Source organism: Oncorhynchus masou, chromosome 11 (genome assembly GCF_036934945.1).
Source record: "Oncorhynchus masou masou isolate Uvic2021 chromosome 11, UVic_Omas_1.1, whole genome shotgun sequence".
NCBI lineage: Eukaryota > Metazoa > Chordata > Actinopteri > Salmoniformes > Salmonidae > Oncorhynchus > Oncorhynchus masou.
Window position 1 is genome coordinate 20,582,729 of NC_088222.1, and position 22,774 is coordinate 20,605,502.

Here is a 22,774-nt window from a genome sequence, read left to right on the forward strand (position 1 = left end):
ACCCACAAATGCCAGGTGGTTGCAAGGCTGTGGTTGGTATGGAGAGATGAGGGCAATACATGGAAGGAGGTAGAGACAGGGTACTGGTGTGGTTCATCTTCCCCATCTGTAGTTGTGCTATTAGCTAAGAGTATAGTGAGATCTCACACAACACCGATGCAGCACCATGCTGCCGTGCCTAGACAGTGCTGTTAGAGTCTACTGGCAGGTCTTTAGGACAGTGAGCTGTGCTTCTGAGTGGTTCAACTTCCCCAGGGGAACTCCACACAGCTTATAATGCCATTCTGAAGTTGGTTTTTGGTATTCTATCAAAACCCCCAAAGTATTTTCAGTACATAATTCACAACACAACATGTATTCAACATTTTCTATTTTTTATTTGGTCTTTTGTAATACAATTTTTTTCTAAGAAAGATTGTGAGGTTACATTTGGTTCAAACTGAGTCAATACATTGTATATTATTTTCACCCACTGACTAAATAAGTTTCCTAATTATAGAGATATAAGAGAAAAACTATACCTCACCCCGACCATCAAACCACTGGCATATGAATGTACTTATCATTTACTCATCCACAAAACCAGATCATTGGGAGTTTTCAATGCTTCATCTAACATCTATTAATTTAAGTACAGAAATTCACCATGTCACCAAATTGATATTGTGCAACATGTACTATTCTGCATACATGCAACACACTTCAATAAAACACATCAACAATTAAGGACAACATATCAATGTATCAATGCTTGCATCCATACTCTAAATCACACACCAGTTCATTTACTCCTGTTCAATTTCAGCAATGAAACTTATGACATAGAAAACACAAACAATGTATACATTTATCAAACTTTTATGGCACACAGGGCCCATAGACTAAAGGCCCCTCTGGGGGTGTGGCCCATGATAAATATATTATTCTGTGTATAACATGATAAAATGGGTATATGATCGTGAGTGTTGACATATAGTGTGGAATGCAGTGAAAAGTGGTGAACTTCCAGTCATATAAAAAAGCATGTGTTGGCTCACACTCAGAAAAATGTTGTGTAGGAGGTGCTGACTAATGGTGAGTAAACTGTAGGCTATAAAAATAAAGAGTCACACACTATATCCAAGCTCCCAGTAATGTATTGGGTATACCACCAACGTTACGGCATCACTCTTCCAGTCTTAACATAAGCAATACCAAATTCTTTATAACTGACAGAGAGCAGCAGAGAGGGTGTTATTGGAACTCTACTATAATGTCCCACAAGAGAGTCAAACTCTCTGCTATAATGTCCCACAAGAGAGTCAAACTCTCTGCTATAATGTCCCACAATCCACAGAGGACTAAGTTATAAAAACACACTGTGCGAAACATACAGAGGAAAAGGAATGACACTCAAAATGGGCGAGTAGTAGCGTTAGAACAACTCTGTCCCCATTTATCATTAAAAAAACTCCATTGTGTATTCAAAAAGAAACAGGACCCAGTTAACATATTCCAAACAAAACACGAGGTGAACCAGGGATATTCCTGTACACATTACTGGCAATGTTAGTAGCTGCTCTGATATCTCTGAATGGAGGCTAGGGGAACTGCTCACTAATGGTTCTGGGATCTGAAAAGGCGTTTACAACTCCACAGAGGAGCAACACCAGTATTAGTGTTTTCTAACCAATAGGATTGGCAGAACGAAGCAGAAACACAGTGGAGTTGCAGACATGATCTTTTATTATTTACTCCAGTTTCATGGAGCTGAGGGCACTTTATCTCAAGTGAAGACCGAGGGTGTCGGAGTATCATAATGAAGTTACCTCGACCTTCCACACACTCTCTGCATCACATCTGTAACGGCAGTCCAAGGAAACGGCAACAAAGAAGACATCCTTTGAGAAATCAGACAAATGTCGCTCTCGATTACTGTACAAAATGTACTGTCAAGTTTCATTAGTCCTCTCATCAGTAGTCTTTGATAGCTGTGTGGCTCTTTCTCTACCTGTCTGGTGGTACTTCTCATTTTCTCTGGTCTCACTTACTAATAAACAGTCTCTCACTTCCATTGAACCGCTCTGTCCTGCAGCAGACTGTCCTGGCATGGCCACAGATCTGTTGGTGCCGTATTACCAACACCTGCCAGTCATCGTCGTGCCATGCAGGAGTTGGCAAGACAGCACAAACAGATCTGGAACCAGGCTAAGACTGTCCTGCTGGAATTGCTGTTATCTTACTCCGCACAGGACACTCAATGTCTTGTTTATTACACCTCTCTAGTTCCATTTTAAAATGCACTTTCTCCTGCCCTCTCTACTCAAGTTCACCGACACATGCATCTATCGGACTTACTTAATCCTCACTTACATAAAGCTTGGCTTTGTTTCTCCTTATTCTGAGACGATACCGAGCGTTTCAATGAGATAGCAGAGTCAGATAAATTGAATTCAGAGTAAAAACAGCAACACATCTCTCTGTTGAGAGCTTCAGACTTCCTGGATCATGCAGGAAACTGTGTGCTCTTATCTAAAGACAGAAGAAACTATTTTTAAGATACCAAATAAAACTTGAGCCTCAGAATACTGAGGATTCCTCAAGGCGTAGGAAAGATAGAGAGAAGCAGAGCTACAGGCCTGTGTGCAGCAGAGCCACTGCAATGCAGTGCTGCTCCTGTCTGCTCCTAAAGAGGAGTATGGCTGAGACATAGAGAATTAACTCATCATGAGGCAGACAGACAGTTACACAGTAGAACAAGACACCTTGAATGCTAGGCAGAGTGGCTGACTGGAAATTAATGCTTTGTCAATGGGAAGTGTGAGTGCACACATTTAGACAGATTCATTTCATCTGTAAGAGGAATTCATTACAGTGGGTTTACCATAAAGACATCTTACAATGAATAAAATAAATGACTGCATGGGACAGAACTGATGGTTAATCATTGAAGCACAGCATCTCAATAGTCAGCTGTAGAAGACACCAAGGGAGGCTGCAGTTGTGGACAGGTAAAAAGGATGACTTAATACCACATTCTGCTGGATTTACACAGACAGAGACTTGACAGACTCCATTGTTGGTCAGTTGGAAGGTTCTTTGTCTTCCAGTGAGTCCTGGAGTTTTGTCGCCCTCTGCTGTTGAGATCAACAGCTGGAAGTAAGTTACCCAGGTTAGAGGGAGCTCTTTTGGGCTCTGCTCTTCTTTGCTAAGAACCAGGCCTGTGGTAGGCCTTGCTGAAGCCTCAGACTCGAGTGAGGAAGTCTAGGCTTAGGTTGGCAGGGATGTGCAGGGTCTCCAGGCTGAGGGCGGAAGGGGTGTAGGGGAACAGGACAGGGAAGGTGTGCTTGGTGTCCACCAGGAGCATTGGGACATCGTTCCTATCCTGCAGACGATGCTGAGGACAACAAGATAGACAACATTTGGTTCAAAAATATATATAAAAGAAAATATATAAAAATTGACAGAAAATAATTGATTAAATAGATTAAGTATTGTTACCTGGATGTTTCGGATGAAGGACACAGTGACTCTTTCCTCAAACTCGTTGAGTGGGGTGTAGAGGTTGAGAATTTTTACGATCTGTACGACAAACAAGACACTGGTTAATACTCTTCCTGTGAACTTTGAGACATAGAGTTGTTAGTACAGCTCTGTGTGCTGGATGCAGTAAGATTGGTGATGTGATGATGAGAGTGGAGCTTTGTGTGCTGGATGCAGTAAGATTGGTGATGTGATGATGAGAGTGGAGCTCTCTATGCTGGATGCAGTAAAATTGGTGATGTGATGATGAGAGTGGAGCTCTGTGTGCTGGATGCAGTAAGATTGGTGATGTGATGATGAGAGTGGAGCTCTGTGTGCTGGATGCAGTAAGATTGGTGATGTGATGATGAGAGTGGAGCTCTCTATGCTGGATGCAGTAAGATTGGTGATGTGATGATGAGAGTGGAGCTCTGTGTGCCGGATGCAGTAGGATTGGTGATGTGATGATGAGAGTGGAGCTTTGTGTGCTGGATGCAGTAAAATTGGTGATGTGATGATGAGAGTGGAGCTCTGTGTGCCGGATGCAGTAGGATTGGTGATGTGATGATGAGAGTGGAGCTCTGTGTGCCGGATGCAGTAGGATTGGTGATGTGATGATGAGAGTGGAGCTCTGTGTGCCCGATGCAGTGGGATTGGTGATGTGATGATGAGAGTGGAGCTCTGTATGCTGGATGCAGTAAGATTGGTGATGTGCAACAGATTTGTAACAGGTTTGTGTAATAGGTGTTTAAGTGTACCTGCTGCATGGTGAGAGAGGTGCACAGGGAGCAGATCGCCTCGGCATCCTGGGACGTCTTCTTCTTGACCTGCAGCAGTTGGGCGGCCTGGATAACGGGCTCTATGTTAACCACCGCCCCGCTCTGGTGAAGGTTCTTCCCCCTCAGCCACTCCTCCATCTGACTGATGTTGTACCTGACCAATCACAGTGAAACACACTTAGTACAGAATCACCTGTTAAGTGAATAGCCTTCATCAAACACATTATGCTACTGTAATGAGCTACAGTTCTTCTCCCTCGCTGTAACAGTACTGTGTGCTCTTGTCCTCTCAGCAATACAGTATGTACCGTTAAAGGGAAACTCCACCCAAAAATTATATGTATATATTTTGTTTCATTAGTCCACTGTTCAAATCAAATCTAATTGTATTTGTCACATGCGCCAAATACAACAGGTTCCCCAACATCCCTTCCGCCCTCAGCCTGGAGACCCTGCACATCCCTGCCAACCTAAGCCTAGACTTCCTCACGAGTCTGAGGCTTCAGCAAGGCCTTACAGTGAAATGCTTACTTACAAGCCCTTAACCAACAAAGCAGTTTTAAGAAAATACCTGAAAAAAAAGTAAGAGATAAAAATAACAAATAATTAAAGACATACAGTCCCATTTTGCATCATCATGTTGATGTGGCCGGTGACACTTTATTTCATGAAAGTCCAATATCTTGATAACTTGATTGCTGACATGCAAAACATGTTGGGACTATATCAACAGTGGAATAATGAAACAAATACAAAAACATAGTTTTTGGGTAGAGTTTCCCTTTAAGAACCTGGAGTTTTTCCTGGTCAGCTCTTATTAAAAAAAACAAGCCCTAGTAATATACATCCCCAGCAAGGTTCTGTATATATGTAAACATACCTGAGCTGCATGCCAGTGCTCCAGGAGCAGACGTCTTTCCTGAGCAGCAGGTTGTTGAGGGTGACAGCGTTGATGCTGTAGAACAGCTGCCGGATCACCTGGCCTGCTATCTCTGGGTCCAGGCCGTGCTCGCCCATCACCCCGTGGAACTGGCCCAGCTGTCTGATCAGGGCCTCCAGGGTGTAGCTCCCCGGGCCCTCCCCGTCCATACTGGAGGAGCGGTTCCTGTAACCCATGGGCTTTACTCCCGCCAGGCTGGGGATGCTCTCACTCTCCAACATGGCCGACACTGTCCGGGGGAAGGAAGGAGATAGTCGTTCATGCAACTGATTCATTAAATAATTTATACATTTCTATAGGTTTGATTGTTTATTCATCTAATTTTAGGAAACCTAAGTATTGAACTATAAGTACTGAACTGTGTAAACGTAGATCAGTAATAGAAGGGAATAAACATACAATATAAAAGCCAAATATCATGTAAGTAAATATATCAATGTGAAAACAGCGGTACAATCAACCCAGAATGAAGAAAAAGTTAGTCCCTTTCCAATTCCATTGTCCCTAATCTTTGGACCATACAGCTCTTGGCCCCTAGCTCCCCCAGCTCCTCACCGATCATGGGCTGCATCATGTGCTCTGCCACCTTGATGAGCTGCTGGTAGATCTGAATGGAGAGATCACTCAGCACCTGGCGGTACTCTGCCAGGTCAAAGTTCTTCAGGCAGTGCTCATTCTGTTTGGCTGTGTTCTGAGTCATAAACGCCTAGGAACACACAACAAGACAGGGATGACAGTTGTAGAGAGTTACAATGTGTAGAGTTTACAACAAGTGTATTTATGTTGTATTTACAAAGTCTGTACATCTTTAAAATGCATTGTGTATGGAGAGAGATCAAGGAGTAATCCGATGTCTGGCAATCTACCTCTTATTTCAATGAGCTCAAGTACTGAACATTAAGCATCTCCACAGTTTTTAATGAGCAGAATGATCGCTGAGACATCAAAGTAAGTCTCACCTCATCTCCACTGTACTGCTTGAGACAGTGCAGCAGACGACTCGTGTTGGCCAGCCAGAAGGAGGTCATCTCAAAGTCATTATTGTTTTTCTGCATTGGAATTGCAAAATGAAAGTGTGTTAAATACCAGAATCACTGTACTTTATTTCTGACCAATCTTTTCTTGCAACTGACTTCCAAAGATCCATCGCAAACAGACATTAAAATATGTATGAAATCTCAATCCATATGTGTGAGTAGAACTCAGTATCTGTACCTTGAGGACCTTCTTAATGGCGTTGATGGTGGAGGTGAGCAGAGAGTGGACCTTCTGATCATCGTTGATGTAGTCCGCATGGCGGATGCACATGAAGAGGATGTAGGCAGGTAGGCAGGGCACTGTTGCTGATACAGCATTGGGCTTCATGTCTGGAACACCAAAACGCACATAATAACACTGAAACAAGTTCATCCACAATTTAAGTGATCATTGTAGTAATCGTGTGGATTTGAGAATATAATGTTACGTTCTGGACTGGACAGGTGTTGTACTTGTGATGCGGTCATATCGTAGCTGATTTGAGCTGCAATGTCGTACCAGTGATTAGTGTTTTGACCAGCAGAGCCTCGTCCTCCTTGTAGTACTCCAGCATGCCCTCAAAGTCCTTCTCTCTGCGCTGGACAGTCACCTGACGGGTCAACTGTGGCTTGGCCTTGGTGGGCTGGGATGATGCTGCAGTCAAAGACACTGGAAAGGGCAGAAGACAAAGTGGTCACTTATATTGCCATAATCATCATAGTAATACATATTAACCATCATACTGTAGGTCCATCACTAGGCCTTCATTACAGCTCAGTGAGACCAATACAGAGAGTATTCACTAGGCCTTTATTACAGCTTAGTGAGACCAATACAGACAGTTTTCACTGGGCCTGTATTACAGCTTAGTGAGACCAATACAGACAATATTCACTAGGCCTGTATTACAGCTTAGTGAGACCAATACAGACAGTATTCACTGGGCCTGTATTACAGCTTAGTGATACCAATACAGACAGCATTCATTAGGCCTTTATTACAGCTTAGTGAGACCAATACAGACAGCATTCATTAGGACTTCAAGCTCTCTCACCTTCCATATCTGGAACTTTCTTCATGTAGATCCTCAGCTGCTTCTTCAGCTTCCTCTCGTTCTTCTCCAGTTTCTCCACAAGCTCTTTTAAGTCCTGTAGTAGCAGAAACATTCAAGAAGGTCGACACAACACTATAACTTTCAGAGCTCTGGGCTGTTCCATTCCAATAGGTGTCCTTGGGCCCGTATTCACAAAGAGTCTCAAAGGAGGAGTGCTGATATAGGATTAGTTTAGCCTTCTGGCTCATAATGAATAATACGATTATATGGATGAGTGTGTAGGGGGTAGGAGGTTGCAGTGTTCTCACCAGGTTGTCGTTGGTGAGGCGAGTGATCTCCTGCTGGACGCTGTACTCCACCTGGGCCTCAGGGGACAGAGACATTGTGTGGTTCAGCATCTCCTGTTTCTTCTCTATGTCGTCCTTCAGCAGCTCAATCTGGGTGTTGAACGCTGCCAGCTCATCCTCGTGCTTCCTGGCCTGAGACTGAAGCTGGGCCTCCAGCAGCCTGGGAGAGAGGGGTTGAGGAGGAGACAGGGAGAAGAAGAAGGAGAGGGGGGGGTGGTTACAATAAGCCTAAAGCTGACCAAACCTTCAAACCTCTACCTTGTAGAATTCCTGTACCATAGTGTGGAGACTTCATATGTCATTAACATCATAACCGCCACAGTTTGAGATTATTTTTGTCCCATTAAATGTTCTATTTTACCACAGACATAGGAAGAGGGTAGGAGATTAAGCAGGAAGGCAGTAAGTAGAGAAGGCAGTAAGCAGGATGACAGTAAGTGGAGCAGGAAAGCAGAAGACGACAACCTGGCCACTTGCTTTAGACCCTGGTATGCCAGGCCCAGCTCGCCATCTTCATTCAAATAACCCCAGTCTGGAGCTTTGCTGCCGCCGGCAAGGCAGGAGAGAGAGACAGACCGAGACAGAGAGAGACAAAGAAAGGAAGAAAGAGGAGGAGGAAGTGAAAAAAATGGACAGATGAAAACAGAACAGAGCAAGAGGAGTTAGCACCACAGAGAGTTAGAGCAGAAACCTCAAGAGGAACCAGAAATTTTGCAGTTAAAATCTTATAACTTACTTAGCAAAAAGCCCTCACACACACACACACACACACACGGTACAGACAGACAGAGACAGACGGACACAGATTATCATCTCCTCTAAAACACAGTGAAGGACCTCTCTCCAAGCAAAAGCTTCTATATGCACCTACACTCACAGGGATGTTCACCCTTTTAAAACCAGACCATTCCTGCAGGGTGAGAGGGTGTCATTATATGGCCACCTGCCTCTCATTACTGCCATCTATCTGCTGGGTCATGTTGCCATAACGATGATGTCTAACACTTCCCTCTAGGTTAAAAGGTTCGGCTCTCCAGATACAACAGAGGTGCTAAATAACCCCGGTGTCTAGGCTAGATTCCTCCAGCCGGGCTAGGACGCAGAATGAAAGATAAATATAAAAAGGACAGGAATAGATGACGAGGGAATGGAAGATTGGTCTGGGTCGAGATAAATCTGTTTGCTTCGAGGGGTTCATCATGAGTAACAAAAATGTCTTCCCTCTCTGGTAATCTGAGAGCCATCTACAGTACCACTGTGTCAACCACAATGGGGTGGAATCAAAAGCAGTGTGCAGTTCGCCATCAGTATTTCACCAGAACATCAGAATGATGGGGACAGTTTTGATCAGAAAGATGACCTGAAAATGCCAACCGACTATGTGATAATTCAGAACTGTCTCTCGGGTCTAGCCTAGTTAAAATATTCATTTGGGAAAAGCTGCACTGAAATAGCTGTTTGGTTTATCTGTCTGTCTGTCAGGTACTGACGCACCCCAAACATCCCTTTCAGGAGTTTTGAGTTACTCCCCTCGGGAAAATGTTACAGATCACTAGAGGAATAGAGTCAAACGATTCTTTGTCCCAGGGGCAGTAAGGTTCCTGAACGTCTAAAACCACCAGTAGGACCAGCGGACTGGCCTACAACTAACATTGCAGTTGACAGAATGTTCTATCGTGTATAGTGTATATACTGTAGAGTACAGATGATCATTAATCGCTCATGAACTGCACTTTATATTGTCTGTGTGTCTTCTGTCTATCTCGGATTGTATTTTTAATGTACAGTGCCTTGCGAACGTATTCACCCCCCTTGGCATTTTTCCTATTTTGTTGCCTTACAACCTGGAATTAAAATATGTTTTAAATCATTTGATTTGCACAACATGCCTACCACTGACGATGCAAAATATTTTTTCTTGTGAAACAAACAAGAAATAAGACAAAAAATTGAAAACTTGAGCGTGCATAACTATTCACCCTCCCATAGTCAATACTTTGTAGAGCCACCTTTTGCAGCAATTACAGCTGCAAATCTCTTGGGGTTTGTCTCAATAAGCTTAACACATCTAGCCACTGGGATTTTTGCCCATTCTTCAAGGCCAAACTGCTCCAGCTCCTTCAAGTGTGATGGGTTCCGCTGGTGTACAGCAATCTTTAAGTCATACCACAGATTCTCAATTGGATTGAGGTCTGGGCTTTGACTAGGCCATTCCAAGACATTTAAATGTTTCCCCTTAAACCACTCGAGTGTTGCTTTAGCAGTATGCTTAGGGTCATTGTCCTGCTGGAAGGTGAACCTCCATCCCAGTCTCAAATCTCTGGAAGACTGAAACAGGTTTCTCTCAAGAATTTCCCTGTATTTAGAGCCATCTAGCATTCCTTTAATTCTGGCGAGTTTCCCAGTCCCTGCCGATGAAAACATCCCCACAGCATGATGCTGCCGCCACCATGCTTCACTGTGGGGATGATGTTCTCGGGGTGATGGGAGGTGTTGGGTTTGCGCCAGACATAGCGTTTTCCACGATGGCCAAAAAAATCTATTTTAGTCTCATCTGATCAGAGTACCTTCCTCCATATGTTTAGGGAGTCTCCCACATGCCTTTTGGTGAACACCAAACGTGTTTGCTTGTTTTTTTCTGGCCAATCTTCTGTAAAGCCCAGCTCTGTGGAGTGTACGGCTTAAAGTGGTCCTATGGACAGATACTCCAATCTCCGCTGTGGAGCTTTGTAGCTACCTCAGGGTATCTTTGGTCTCTTGGTTGCCTCTCTGATAAATGCCCTCCTTGCCTGGTCCGGGAGTTTTGGTGGGCGGCCCTCTCTTGGTAGGTTTGTTGAGGTGACATATTCTTTCCATTTTTTAAAATAATGGATTTCAGTGTTTCTTCGTGGAATGTTCCAAGTTTCTAATATTTTTTTAGAACCAAACCCTGATCTGTACTTCTCCACAATTTTGTCCCTGACCTGTTTGGAGAGCTCCTTGGTCTTCATGGTGCCGCTTGCTTGGTGGTGACCCTTGCTTAGCAGTGTTGCAGACACTGGGACCTTTCAGAACAGGTGTATATATACTGAGATCATGTGACTGATCATGTGACACTTAAATAAAGTCCACCTGTGTGCAATCTAACTAATTATGTGACTTCTGAAGGTAATTGGTTGGCTATGAAGTCTTATCTAGGGACTTCATAGCAAAGGGGGTGAATACATACTACTTTTCTGTTTTTTTTTCTCATTTCACTTAATCAATTTGGACTATTTTGTGTATGTACATTACATGAAATCCAAATAAAATCCATTTAAATTACAGGTTGTAATGCAACAAAATAGGAAAAACGGCAAGGGGGAGGACTACCTTTTCAAGGCACTGTATGCACAGAGCCGCAACCACAATACCTAGGTGTCTGGCTAGACTGTAAACTCTCTGTAGACTCTCCTTCCAGACTCACATTAAGCATCTCCAATCCAAAATTAACTCTAGAATTGGCTTCCTTTATTCGCAACAAAGCATCCTTCACTCATGCTGCTAAACATACCCTCGTAATTCTGACCATCCTACCAATCCTCGACTTCGGCGATGTCATTTACAAAATAGCCTCCAACACTCTACTCAACAAATTGGATGCAGTCTATCACAGTGCCATCCGTTTTGTCACCAAAGCCCGGAATACTACCCACCATTGCGACCTGTACGCTCTCGTTGGCTGGCCCTCGCTTCATACTCATCGCCAAACCCACTGGCTCTAGGTCATCTACAAGTCTCAGCTCACTGGTCACCATAGCAGCACCCACCAATAGCACACACTCCAGCAGGTATATCTCACTAGTCACCCCCAAAGCCAATTCCTACTTTAGGTGCCTTTCCTTCCAGTTCTCTGCTGCCAATGACTGGAACAAACTGGAAAAATCACTGAAGCTGGAGACTCATATCTCCCTCACTAGCTTTAAGCACCAGCTGTCAGAGCAGCTCACAGATCCCTGCACCAGTACATAGCCCATCTGGAAATAGCCCAACCAACTACCTCATCCCCATACTGTATTTATTTATTTATCTTGTGATATTTACATTGAAAAACATTGCTGCCCATTCTGTGCACCAGTGGGTATGAGAGAAAGAAAATAAACATCCATATTCATCACAGGCCTGTTTGTTTTCCATTACTGCACTCACAATATTAGGTACAGAAAGACAAACTTACTTCTTAGACTCACATAGTCCATGGTAGGCCCTCACAGCCTCCTCCTTGTCTATGGGCTTCTTGCTGTTGGTCCATTCAGGCACGTTATTGGTTTCCTATGGAGAGGAGAGGGAGATAAATTTACGATACCATCAGACCCGTAGTAAAGACATTGGGAGAGAGTTGGTGGATACAACTGCTTTATAAGGTAATGAATAATGCAGACATTTATCGATTAATCTATTTCCCTCTTTAGATCAAACCCAATCAGTGTTTAATACTCACTCATAAACCATCAGTCATACAGTATGAGGGGTTCGGTTAAATGTGGAAGACACATTTCAGTTGTACAACTGACTAGGTATCCCCCTTTCCTTTCCCATTTATTGTAGTAAAACTGTCCTCAACACCTTTCATACTACAGGCCAGCGCCTGTCTAAGTCTGCATCTGAACCAATCAGTTGGGGAAGGAATAATCAGAGAGACAGGCCATCATCTCTGATGGTGAGAAAGGCCATCATCTCTGAGGGCAAGACATGTCAATCATAATCACAAATAGCCTCCAACACTCTACTCAGCAAATTGGATGCAGTCTATCACAGTGCCATCCGTTTTGTCACCAAAGCCCCATATACCACCCACCACTGCGACCTGTATGCTCTCGTCGGCTGGCCCTCGCTACATATTCGTCACCAGACCCACTGGCTCCAGGACATCTATAAGTCTTTGCTAGGTAAAGCTCCGCTTGATCTCAGCTCACTGGTCATGATAACAACACCCACCCGTAGCACACGCTCCAGCAGGCATTTCTCACGGGTCATCCCCAAAGCCAACACCTCCTTTGGCCTCCTTTCCTTCCAGTTCTCTGCTGCCAATGACTGGAATGAATTGTAAAAATCGCTGATGTTGGAGACATATCTCCCTGACTAACTTTAAACATCAGCTATCTGAGCAGCTTACCGATCGCTGCAGCTGTACACAGCCCATCTGTAAATAACCCATCCAATCTACCTACCTCATCCCCATATTGTTTTTTTTACTTCTTTGCTCTTTTGCACACCAGTATTTCTACTTGCACATCATCATCTGCACATCTATCACTCCAGTGTTAATTTGCTAAATTGTAATTACTTCGCCACTATGGCCTATTTATTGTCTTACCTCACACCATTTGCACACACTGTATATATATTTTGATTTTCTCTATTGTGGTATTGACTGTACGTTTGTTTATTCCATGTGTAACTCTGTGTTGTTGTTTGTCACAAAGCTTTGCTTTATGTTGGCCAGGTCGCAGTTGTAAATGAGAAGTTGTTCTCAACTGGCCTACCTGGTTAAATAATGGTGAAATTATTTTTTATTTTTTTAAATTATAAATCCTTCTAAGGAGTATGACACGCCAAGCATATCCTCGACTAACCTAGAAGGTGGGACTGGGACAGAGCCGCTCAGTAGTCTGATATATTAACTAGACAGCCACATAAAGAGAGTCATGATACTGACAGTGATCTCTTCCTCTTTCTGCCACATCTCTCTCTCTCTCTGTTAGGGAAACGTCTTTGTGAGGCATGAGGAGGAGTGAGAATTGGAGAGATACGCCTCGGTGATTAAAGACTGTTTGTTCTGCTGCCTTCCACACCATCATCCTTTCTGCTCTCCTGTCCTTGAGTCGGCGGTGAGGCACTCCCCTCCCAAACCAAACGTCTGGCTGCCCAGGGTACTTTAACAGCATGGGGAGATCGCATTAGCAATGCTCTTCATCGGGACATAAGTTCAGGTTAATACACTGTAGGAACATTACCATGTTAGGACTGATCTGCCATTGACTCCCAGTCTTTTACACTCCTAGTCCCATCTCTGTTGGAGGCCAGTCTCTGTCATAAGTCTCATAATGACTCTAGTTACATACTAGTCTATACATACTAATGATCTGTGGGGCTCAGTTGGTAGAGCATGGAGCTTGTAACGCCAGGGTTGTGGATTCGATTCCCACAGGGGAGCAGTAAATAAAAGTATGAAAATGTATGCACTCACTACAGTAAGTAGCTCTGTATAAGAGTGTCTGCTATATAACTAAAATATATATATTTTTAAATGTAGTGTGGCTGTACCTTTGTCTGAACCCAACTAGAATGTGACATTTGATCAAATGTTTCTTATTCCATTTTTTTGTTTTGTGTAAGAAGTTGAAGACTGTCTATCATGTTTTTATTTTTTATATTTCACCTTTATTTAACCAGGTAGGCAAGTTGAGAACAAGTTCTCATTTACAATTGGGACCTGGCCAAGATAAAGCAGAGCAGTTCGACACATACAACAACACAGTTACACATGGAGTAAAACAAACATACAGTCAATAATACAGTAGAAAGATGAGTCTATATACGATGTGAGCAAATGAGGTGAGATAAGGGAGGTAAAGGCAAAAAAAGGCCATGGTGGCGAAGTAAATACAATATAGCAAGTAAAACACTGGAATGGTAGATTTGCAGTGGAAGATTGTGCAAAGTAGAAATAAAAGGTGCAAAGGAGCAAAATAAATAAATAGTAGGGGAAGAGGTAGTTGTTTGGGCTAAATTATAGATGGGAATAGAATACAGGTGCAGTTATCTGTGAGCTGCTCTGACAGCTGGTGCTTAAAGCTTGGTGCTTTTAATCTGGCTGATTTGACCCAATAAAGTTTCCGCACATTATAGTCATTTTGCCCATCAACCCAGAGTCACAAACAAGAAAAGTATATAATCTGTGTATATTCATGTGTATATTAAAGTATATTAATGTGCCTGTAGATAACATTTCGATAAGCAAACAGGGACATATAAAGTGGACAATCAATGCTGCATTTCCCAAGTACAGGCAACCAAAGCCATTTCAAATTTAACTCCCAGTTTGTCAACTTACGATCTGATTGGTTGTCTCCTCTTTCTGATGGGCTGCACTGACAATTTGAGTCCTGAGGATGAGGACCTCCTCCTTGCGCACTTCCAGTTCCTCATTGGCTGCTTTGAGCTGGCCAAGCAGCAGGTTGTAGCCGTCCTGCAGCTCATTGGAGGAGCTGTTCTGGGAGGCGCGGTCAGCAATGGCCTTCCTCAGTTCGTTCAGGTCGTTCTTCAGCTTTTTGTTCTCAGACTCCAGCTCCTGCCTCTGTGGAAACACACAGCCAAAGTACAAAGAGATTTATTGGCAATCTAAAATTGAGTTTATGTAATCATTGGTTATCAAAGTGATTAAATACCAAGGCTCAATGTTGGAAAGAATGACAGTGATTGATAGCAATAAAAGTAATAAAGTAATATACACTGAGTGTTCAAAACTTTAAGAACACCTGCTCTTTCCATGGCAGACTGACAACGTGAATCCAGGTGAAAGCTATGATCCCCCTATTGATATCATTTGTTAAATCCACTTCAATCAGTGTAGATGAAGGGGAGGAGACAGGTTAAAGAAGGATTTTTAAAACCTCGAGACAACTGAGCGATGGCTTGTGTATGTATGTGTGCCATTCAGAGGGTGAATGGGCAAGACAAAATATTTAAGTCTCTTTGAACGGGGTATGGTAGTAGGTGCCATGCACACCTGTTTGTGTCAAGAACTGCAACGCTGCTGAGTTTCATGCTCAACAGTTTCCCCATGTTTATCAAGAATAGTCCACCACCCAAAGGACATCCAGCCACCTTGACCACTGTGGGAAGCATTGGCGTTAACATGGGCCAGCATCCGTGTGGAATGCTTTCGACACCTTGTAGAGTCCACGCCCTGACAAATGGAGGCTGTTCTGAGAACAAAGGGGGGAGGGGTACAACTCAATATTAGGAAGGTGTTCTTAATATTTTGTACACTCAGTGTAGGGCAGAATAATATGTGATTGCTGCCACATTGAGTATGTTTACATGCACGCTAATCATTTGATATTAAACTAATTATGGCAGTAGGCCGAGTATGGAAATAGTAAAACGCCTTACTCTACTCATCTTAAATCGGCATACGGTCATAATCGAAGTAAGCATACGCTGATTAAAACACTGGTTTTCTGAGCAATCTTTAAAATGATTAAGACATGTAAACAGCTTAATTAGCGTTACAGTTGTGTATTTGATGTGCACATGTGCCAGCACTGGTAGCGCAAGCCTCCCTCTTATGCACGAGCGGAGTTCGGAAAAACTGAAAGTATGTATCTTACAAATAATTTTCACATACAGACTTTATAGATCCAAACTCAGAATGAAATTGCCTTCGCAAAAACAACATGGTCACCGTGATACATTTTTGGTCACCGTGATACATAACAGGATTATTAGGGAAATCATTCTTCTTGCAAAGCATGTAAACATTTTAAATGATCTATTATAGTAATCTGACTATCCACAATAATCATTTTATTGTGTGGATGCAACTGTGCTCATTGTGAGTAGCTTAGTAAGTAAATCCTTGTAGAGACATCAAAACAATTTGTACTTGATTTTCATTTTAGCTATGGCAAGTAGCTATGTATCTACAGTATGGCAGGGGTAGGCAATTTGATTCAGCCGCAAGCCGATTTTTGTCTGAGCGAATGGTCGGGGGACGGCAAAATAATGCTAATAATTTGTACACTGCAAAGAGACCACAACTAAGCCAAAAAAAGAGATTGTATTTGAAATAACATTTCATACCTTGATTACATTGACACACAATAACGTCTATTTTATTTGTGGGAATATTTGGAAACAGATCTCCTAAATTAAACACATTTTTAGCGGAATTCCTAGTGATTCCTGCAAATGCTGGGGGCCCCAAAAAAAACGTTTGGGGGACCAATTATTTTTAACTTGCAGGCCGGTTTTGGCCCGAAGCCTCCTGTTACCAAACTCTGAGCTAAGGAATGTAGGTAAAAGCCAGCCATGGCTTTCAGATTACTGCAGTTGATAAATGGATAGACTGACAAGATTATTAATATTCTAAGATACCGTACCAGTGACTAATTGTGCTCAACTCTCTCTCTGCAGTGAGTCCCTCAGCATAAATAAAGGCACCAATAGTAGTTATAAGGTTCTCTTTTACAGACTTCAAGTTCCAATGGGCAACATTTTGCTCAGCGACAATAGGACCCATGACTCAAACCATGACACACATATTTTTACTGCCAATGAAATCTAAACCCGGTGTTGTGTGGTATTATGGTGCTATTGACCAAGATGCAAAAAGCAAGCCCCCTGTATAGATGGGCCAATTTTGTGGGTGACCAAATTTGTATTTATTTTGTCATTTTTCCATTTGGGGGGTTAAAGGTACAATCTTTAAATTAAAATAATTTCATATATTCAGTTCATATCACATTTTATGTATTATTTTCCATATATCTATCTATGTTGTACATTAAAAAAATATTCTAAAATGTTAAAATTGGATTCTCCTGTACTTTGAACTCTTGTACTTTTGATTAAATTCAAAAGCACCTTGAGATGGACTCTTCTGATAATATTGTAATGCATTAGACTTAATCACACTGTTGATCTCAACTGTGCCATAGAAGTTAATGATTTATCCATGCCAAAAGCAAGAGTGGTTCTCTCTCACCAAGGCACATATGCTGAACATGAGTTATTAAATAAAATAAATGTTTGCGTTTTCTTTCCCTTTACACATTACCTGATCAAATTCTGCCCCTGGGGTGCCCTCTCTCTCTACATGGCACCCTCCCATCAGAGCATCCCTGCTGCAACCCTGTCACGCTATTCTCACTTACCTCTCTCTCGCTCTCACCCAAATCCTGCCTGTCCCACCGGCATCTCTACCCAACTCTCTCCACAAACCGCTCTATTTTGTCTAAATTCTATCATGTACCCATGCCGTGCCTGCCTGCCAGTATCGCGCTTTCTCCTACCATGTACCCATGCCCTGCCTGCCAGTATCTCTCTCTATCCTCTGGAAGTTCCACTCACCCACAGTTTCATAGGCAGGACGGCCAAAGACAGCAGAACAGCCAGAGTGAAGAAGAAATCAAACACCACAAATAGAGACATCCCACTGCAGACTAGTACTGCACACTGTCCGTGTATGTGTGTGTATATCTGTGTGGTGGTGGATGGATCTGTACCTTGAGACTGTTGTAGGCCAGGTCCTCACTCTCTTGCTCCGACGTAGTCTTTGGCTCAATTCCCTAAGAGAGATTGTAAATCGTAATCATTCAACTTCAGGTTGATAAGGCGGAGGCAGGCCACTATTGTGCAATGTTATTACCCAAGCACCAAGTTTGAGGATCACGATCCTGATCTTAAACTTAAAAGGTATTCAAGACAAAATCTTTTTAAGGTCAAAAGTTCAACCTGCAGTAAAAGCAGAAACTTCTGTGTAGGTATTTTAGAAGTATACAAAAATAAGCAAGAAAATAACGACACTAGACTGAAACATGGGCCCACCTTGCAGTTAACCTGGTCCTCCATCTTTTCCAGGTTGACTTGCAGTCTCTTCCTCTCCTGTTCCAGCTCTCGAACACGTTTCTGCAGCTTCATGAACACACCAATGTCCATTGCTGCCTTCTCCACTCCCATCTCCTGCAGGGTGACAATATCAGGTCACAACAAAAAACTAGCACAAGTAACTATGTACAGACGGTATAAGGCTGTATAAGACTGGTTCATACTAGTTAAGAGGGTCTAACCTCTACGAGCTGGATTGCATCGTCAGTGTCTCCCAACTCCGAGGTAGAAATGGAAGGATAGTTGGAGTCAGACTCCAGGCTGCTCTGAGTAGAATTGTTTCTCTTGTGGCCAGGTTGGAACTGAAGGGTAGGAGGAGACAGGGGACCATTGGACATCTATCTTGGCATAAGACACTTACATACATACACAGGCACACACATACCTTGGCCTCCTGTAGGTTGTCATATCTCTGCTCCAGTCTGGAGAACTCCCTGAGCAGGTTCTGGTAGCGCTGCCTCTCCTCATCCAGCTCTGCCTGGACCCGACCCACACTCTGGGATGCACTGCTCTCCTGGTCTGGAACACAGACACACAGGACCAGTCCACATCAATCATTTTCATTCACTTCCAACTGAGTCTCTTCTTTTACACTGAACAAAAATATAAAACGCAACACACAACAATTTCAACAATTTTACTGAGTTACAGTTCATATAAGGAAATCAGTCAATTTAAATAAATAAATTAGGCCCAAACTGTTGCCACAAAGTTAGTAGCACAGAATCGTCTAGAATGTCATTGTATGCAGTAACGTTAAGATTTCCCTTCACTGGAACTAAGGGGCCTAGCCCGAACCATGAAAAACAGCCCCAGACCATTATTCCTCATCCACCAAACTTTACAGTTAGCACTGTGTATCAGTGAAGGTAGCATTCTCCTGGCATCCGCCAAACCCAGATTCATCCGTCTGACTGTCAAACCATCACTCCAATGGCGGCAAGCTTTACACCAGCCGACGCTTGGCATTGGTGGTCTTAGGCTTGTGTGCGGCTGCTCAGCCAAGGAAACACATTTCGTGAAGCTCCCGGCGAACAGTTCTTGTGCCGACGTTGCTTCCAGAGGCAGTTTGGAACTTGGTATTGAGTGTTGCTGCCAATGACAGACAATTTTTACACGCTATGCGTTTCAGAACTCGGTGGTCCCGTTCTGTGAGCTTGTGCGGCCTATCCCTTCGTGGCTGAGCCGTTGTTGCTCCTAGACGTTTCCACTTCACAATAACAGCACTTACAGTTTACCGGGGCATCTCTAGCAGGGCAGGAATTTGATGAACTGACTTGTTGGAAAGGTGGCATCCTATGACGGTGCCACACTGAAAGTTACTGAGCTCTTCAGTAAGCCCATTCTACTGTGAATGTTTGTCTATGGAGATTGCATGGCGGTGTGCTCGATTTTATAGACCTGTCAGTAACAGGTCTGGCTGAAATAGCCGGATCCACTCATTTTAAGCGGTGTCCACATACGTTTTATATATAGTGTAGCTTTAAAAAAAGGTAGGGGCGTGGATCAGGGAGAACCAGTCAGTATCTGGTGTGACCACCATTTCCCTCATGTAGCACTACACATCTCCTCCACATAGAGTTGATCAGGCTGGTGATTGTGGCCTGTGGAATGTTGTCCCACTCCTCTTCAATGACTGTGTGAAGTTGCTGGATATATGCGGGAACTGGAACACGCCATACACATCAATCCAGAGTGGAGGTCGACCGATTAATCGGAATGGCCGATTAATTAGGGCCGATTTCAAGTTTTCATAACAATCGGAAATCAGTATTTTTGGGCACCGATTTTTTTGTTTTTTGTTACAGCTTTATTTAATCTTTATTTAACTAAGTCAGTTAAGAACACATTCTTGGCGGCCTAGGAACGGTGGATTAACTGCCTCGTTCAGGGGCAGAACGACAGATTTTCACCTTGTCAGCTCGGGGGAGCCAATCTTGCAACCTTACAGTTAACGACCTGCCTCTCTCTCTTTGCAGGAGACTGCCTGTTACGAGAATGCAGTAAGCCAAGGTAAACTTGCAGTAAACTAGCATTAAACTTATCTTATAAAATCAATCAATCATTCTGCCTACTAGATATTATCTATCGTGTCCTGCGTTGCCTATAATCTGACTGAGCATACAAGTATCTAATTGAGCGGTGGTAGGCAGAAGCAGGCGCGTAAACATTCATTCAAACAGCACTTTCTTTGCGTTTTGCCAGCAGTTCTTCGTCAAGCATTGCGCTGTTTTTGATTTCAAGCCTATCAACTCCCGAGATAAGGCTGGTGTAACCGAAGTGAAATGGCTAGCTTGTTAGCGCGCGCTATAATAGCGTTTCAAATGTCACTCGCTCTGAGCCTTGGAGTGGTTGTTTCCCTTGCTCTGCATGGGTAACACTGCTTCGAGGGTGGCTGCTGTCGTTGTGTTCCTGGTTCGAGCCCAGGGAGGAGCGAGGAGAGGTACGGAAGCTATACTGTTACACTGGCAATACTAAAGTGCCTATAAGAACATCCAATAGTCAAAGGTTAATGAAATACAAATGGTATAGAAGGAAATAGTCCTATGATTCCTAAAATAACTACAACCTAAAACTTCTTATCTGGGAATATTGAAGTCTCATAAAAAAAGGAACCACCAGCTTTCATCTTTTCTCATGTTCTGAGCAAGGAACGGAAACGTTAGCTTTCTTACATGGCACATATTGCACTTTACTTTCTTCTCCGACACTTTGTTTTTGCATTATTTAAACCAAATTGAACATGTTTCATTATTTATTTGAGGCTAAATTGATTTTATTGATGTATTATGATTTTTCAACACCGATACCGATTATTGGAGGACCAAAAAAGCTGATACTGATTAATCGGACGATTTTTAAAAAACATTTTTAAAATTTGCAATAATGACAATTTACAACAATACTGAATGCACACTTCTAATCCAGAGCATCCTGCACATGCTCAATTGGTGACATGTCTGGTGAGTATGCAGGCTATGGAAGAACTGGGACATTTTCAGCTCCCAGGAATTATGTACAGATCCTAGCGACATGGGGCCGTGCATGATCATGCTGAAACATGAGGTGATGGTGGCGGATGAATGGCACGACAATGGGCCTCAGGATCTTGTCATGGTATCTCTGTGCATTCAAATTGCCATCGATGAAATGGAATTGTGTTCGTTTTCTGCAGCTTATGCCTGCCCATACCATAACCCCACCATGGGGCACTCTGTTTGTTGACATCAGCAAACTGCTCGCCCACACGACGCAATACACTCGGTCTGCCATCTGCCCAGTACAGTTAAAATCGGCATTCATCTGTGAAGAACACACTTCTCTAGCATGCCGGTGGCCATCGAAGGTGACATTTACCCACTGAAGTCGGTTACAACGCTGAACTGCAGTCAGGTCAAAACCCTGGTGAGGATGACGAACACACAGATGAACTACCCTCAGACTGTTTCTGACATTTTCTACCAGACATTCTTCAGTTGTGGAGCTCCTGGGCTGGCGTGGTTAGTGTGGACTGTGGTTGTGAGGCCGGTTGGACGCTGGAGGCAGCTTATGGTTGAGAAATTAACATTACATTCTCTGGTAACCGCTCTGGCGGACATTCCTGCAGTCAGCATGTCAATTGCACACTCCCTCAAAACAACTGTGGCATTGTGCTTTGTGACAAAACTGCACAATTTGGAATGGCCTTTTATTGTCCTCAGCACAGGGTGCACCTGTATAATGATCATGCTATTTAATAAGCCTCTTGATTATCCACACCAGAGGAAGGCCCCAAAAAATTGTCCAAGACTCCAGTCACCCAAGTCATAGACGGTTCTCTCTGCTAAACAAGGCAAGCGGTACCAGGGTGCCAAGTCAAGGTCCAAAATGCTCCTCAACAGCTTCTACCAAGCCATAAGACTGCTGTACAATTAATCAAAATGGCCACACGGACTATTCACATTGACCCCCCTTTCTTTTTACACTGCTGCTACTCGTTGTTTATTATCTATGTATGGTCACTTCACCCCTACCTACATGTACAAATTAACTCAACTAACCTGTACCCCCGCACATTGACTCAGTACCGGTACCCCCTGTATATAGCCTCAATATTGTCATTTTATTGTGTTACTTATTACATTTTTTTTAATACTTAAGTTTATTTTGTAAATATTTTCTTAACTATTTCATGAACTGCATTAAGGGCTTTTTTAAATATATTTATTTTACCTTTATTTAACTAGGCAAGTCAGTTAAGAACAAATTCTTATTTTCAATGATGGCCTAGGAACAGTGGGTTAACTACCTGTTCAGGGGCAGAATGACAGATTTGTACCTTGTCAGCTTGGGGGTTTGAAAGTAAGCATTTCACAGTACGGTCTAACACCTGTTGTATTTGGCGCAGGTGGATGGATTATCTTGGCAAAGGAGAAATGTTCATGAACAGGGATGTAAACAAATTTGTGCTTTGTGGGCATAGGGACATTTTTCGGGATATTTTATTTCAGTGTATGAAACATGG

General features: G+C 43.0%; 1 protein-coding gene across 3 annotated transcripts in view; it reads right to left on the reverse strand.

The window, feature by feature from the left end:
- Nucleotides 1-353: 353 nt before the first annotated feature.
- The window catches only part of LOC135548287 (unconventional myosin-Vb-like), a 73,298-nt gene continuing 50,877 nt past the window's right edge, over nt 354-22,774 (reverse strand). For 2 of the 3 annotated variants that reach the window (XM_064977733.1, XM_064977734.1), the window contains exons 24-40: nt 18,656-18,789; nt 18,453-18,572; nt 18,211-18,345; nt 17,889-17,951; nt 14,714-14,956; nt 12,595-12,690; nt 11,834-11,928; nt 7,600-7,798; nt 7,292-7,385; nt 6,757-6,906; nt 6,436-6,587; nt 6,180-6,269; nt 5,776-5,926; nt 5,161-5,449; nt 4,260-4,434; nt 3,481-3,561; nt 354-3,376 (exon numbers count right to left, since the gene is read on the reverse strand). In XM_064977733.1, the coding sequence (XP_064833805.1) occupies nt 3,224-3,376; nt 3,481-3,561; nt 4,260-4,434; nt 5,161-5,449; nt 5,776-5,926; nt 6,180-6,269; nt 6,436-6,587; nt 6,757-6,906; nt 7,292-7,385; nt 7,600-7,798; nt 11,834-11,928; nt 12,595-12,690; nt 14,714-14,956; nt 17,889-17,951; nt 18,211-18,345; nt 18,453-18,572; nt 18,656-18,789 (2,420 nt within the window). In that variant the 3' untranslated portion in view covers nt 354-3,223. The remainder of the gene's footprint in view (nt 3,377-3,480; nt 3,562-4,259; nt 4,435-5,160; nt 5,450-5,775; nt 5,927-6,179; nt 6,270-6,435; nt 6,588-6,756; nt 6,907-7,291; nt 7,386-7,599; nt 7,799-11,833; nt 11,929-12,594; nt 12,691-14,713; nt 14,957-17,888; nt 17,952-18,210; nt 18,346-18,452; nt 18,573-18,655; nt 18,790-22,774) is intronic. The other variant, XM_064977735.1, reaches the window with a different exon arrangement.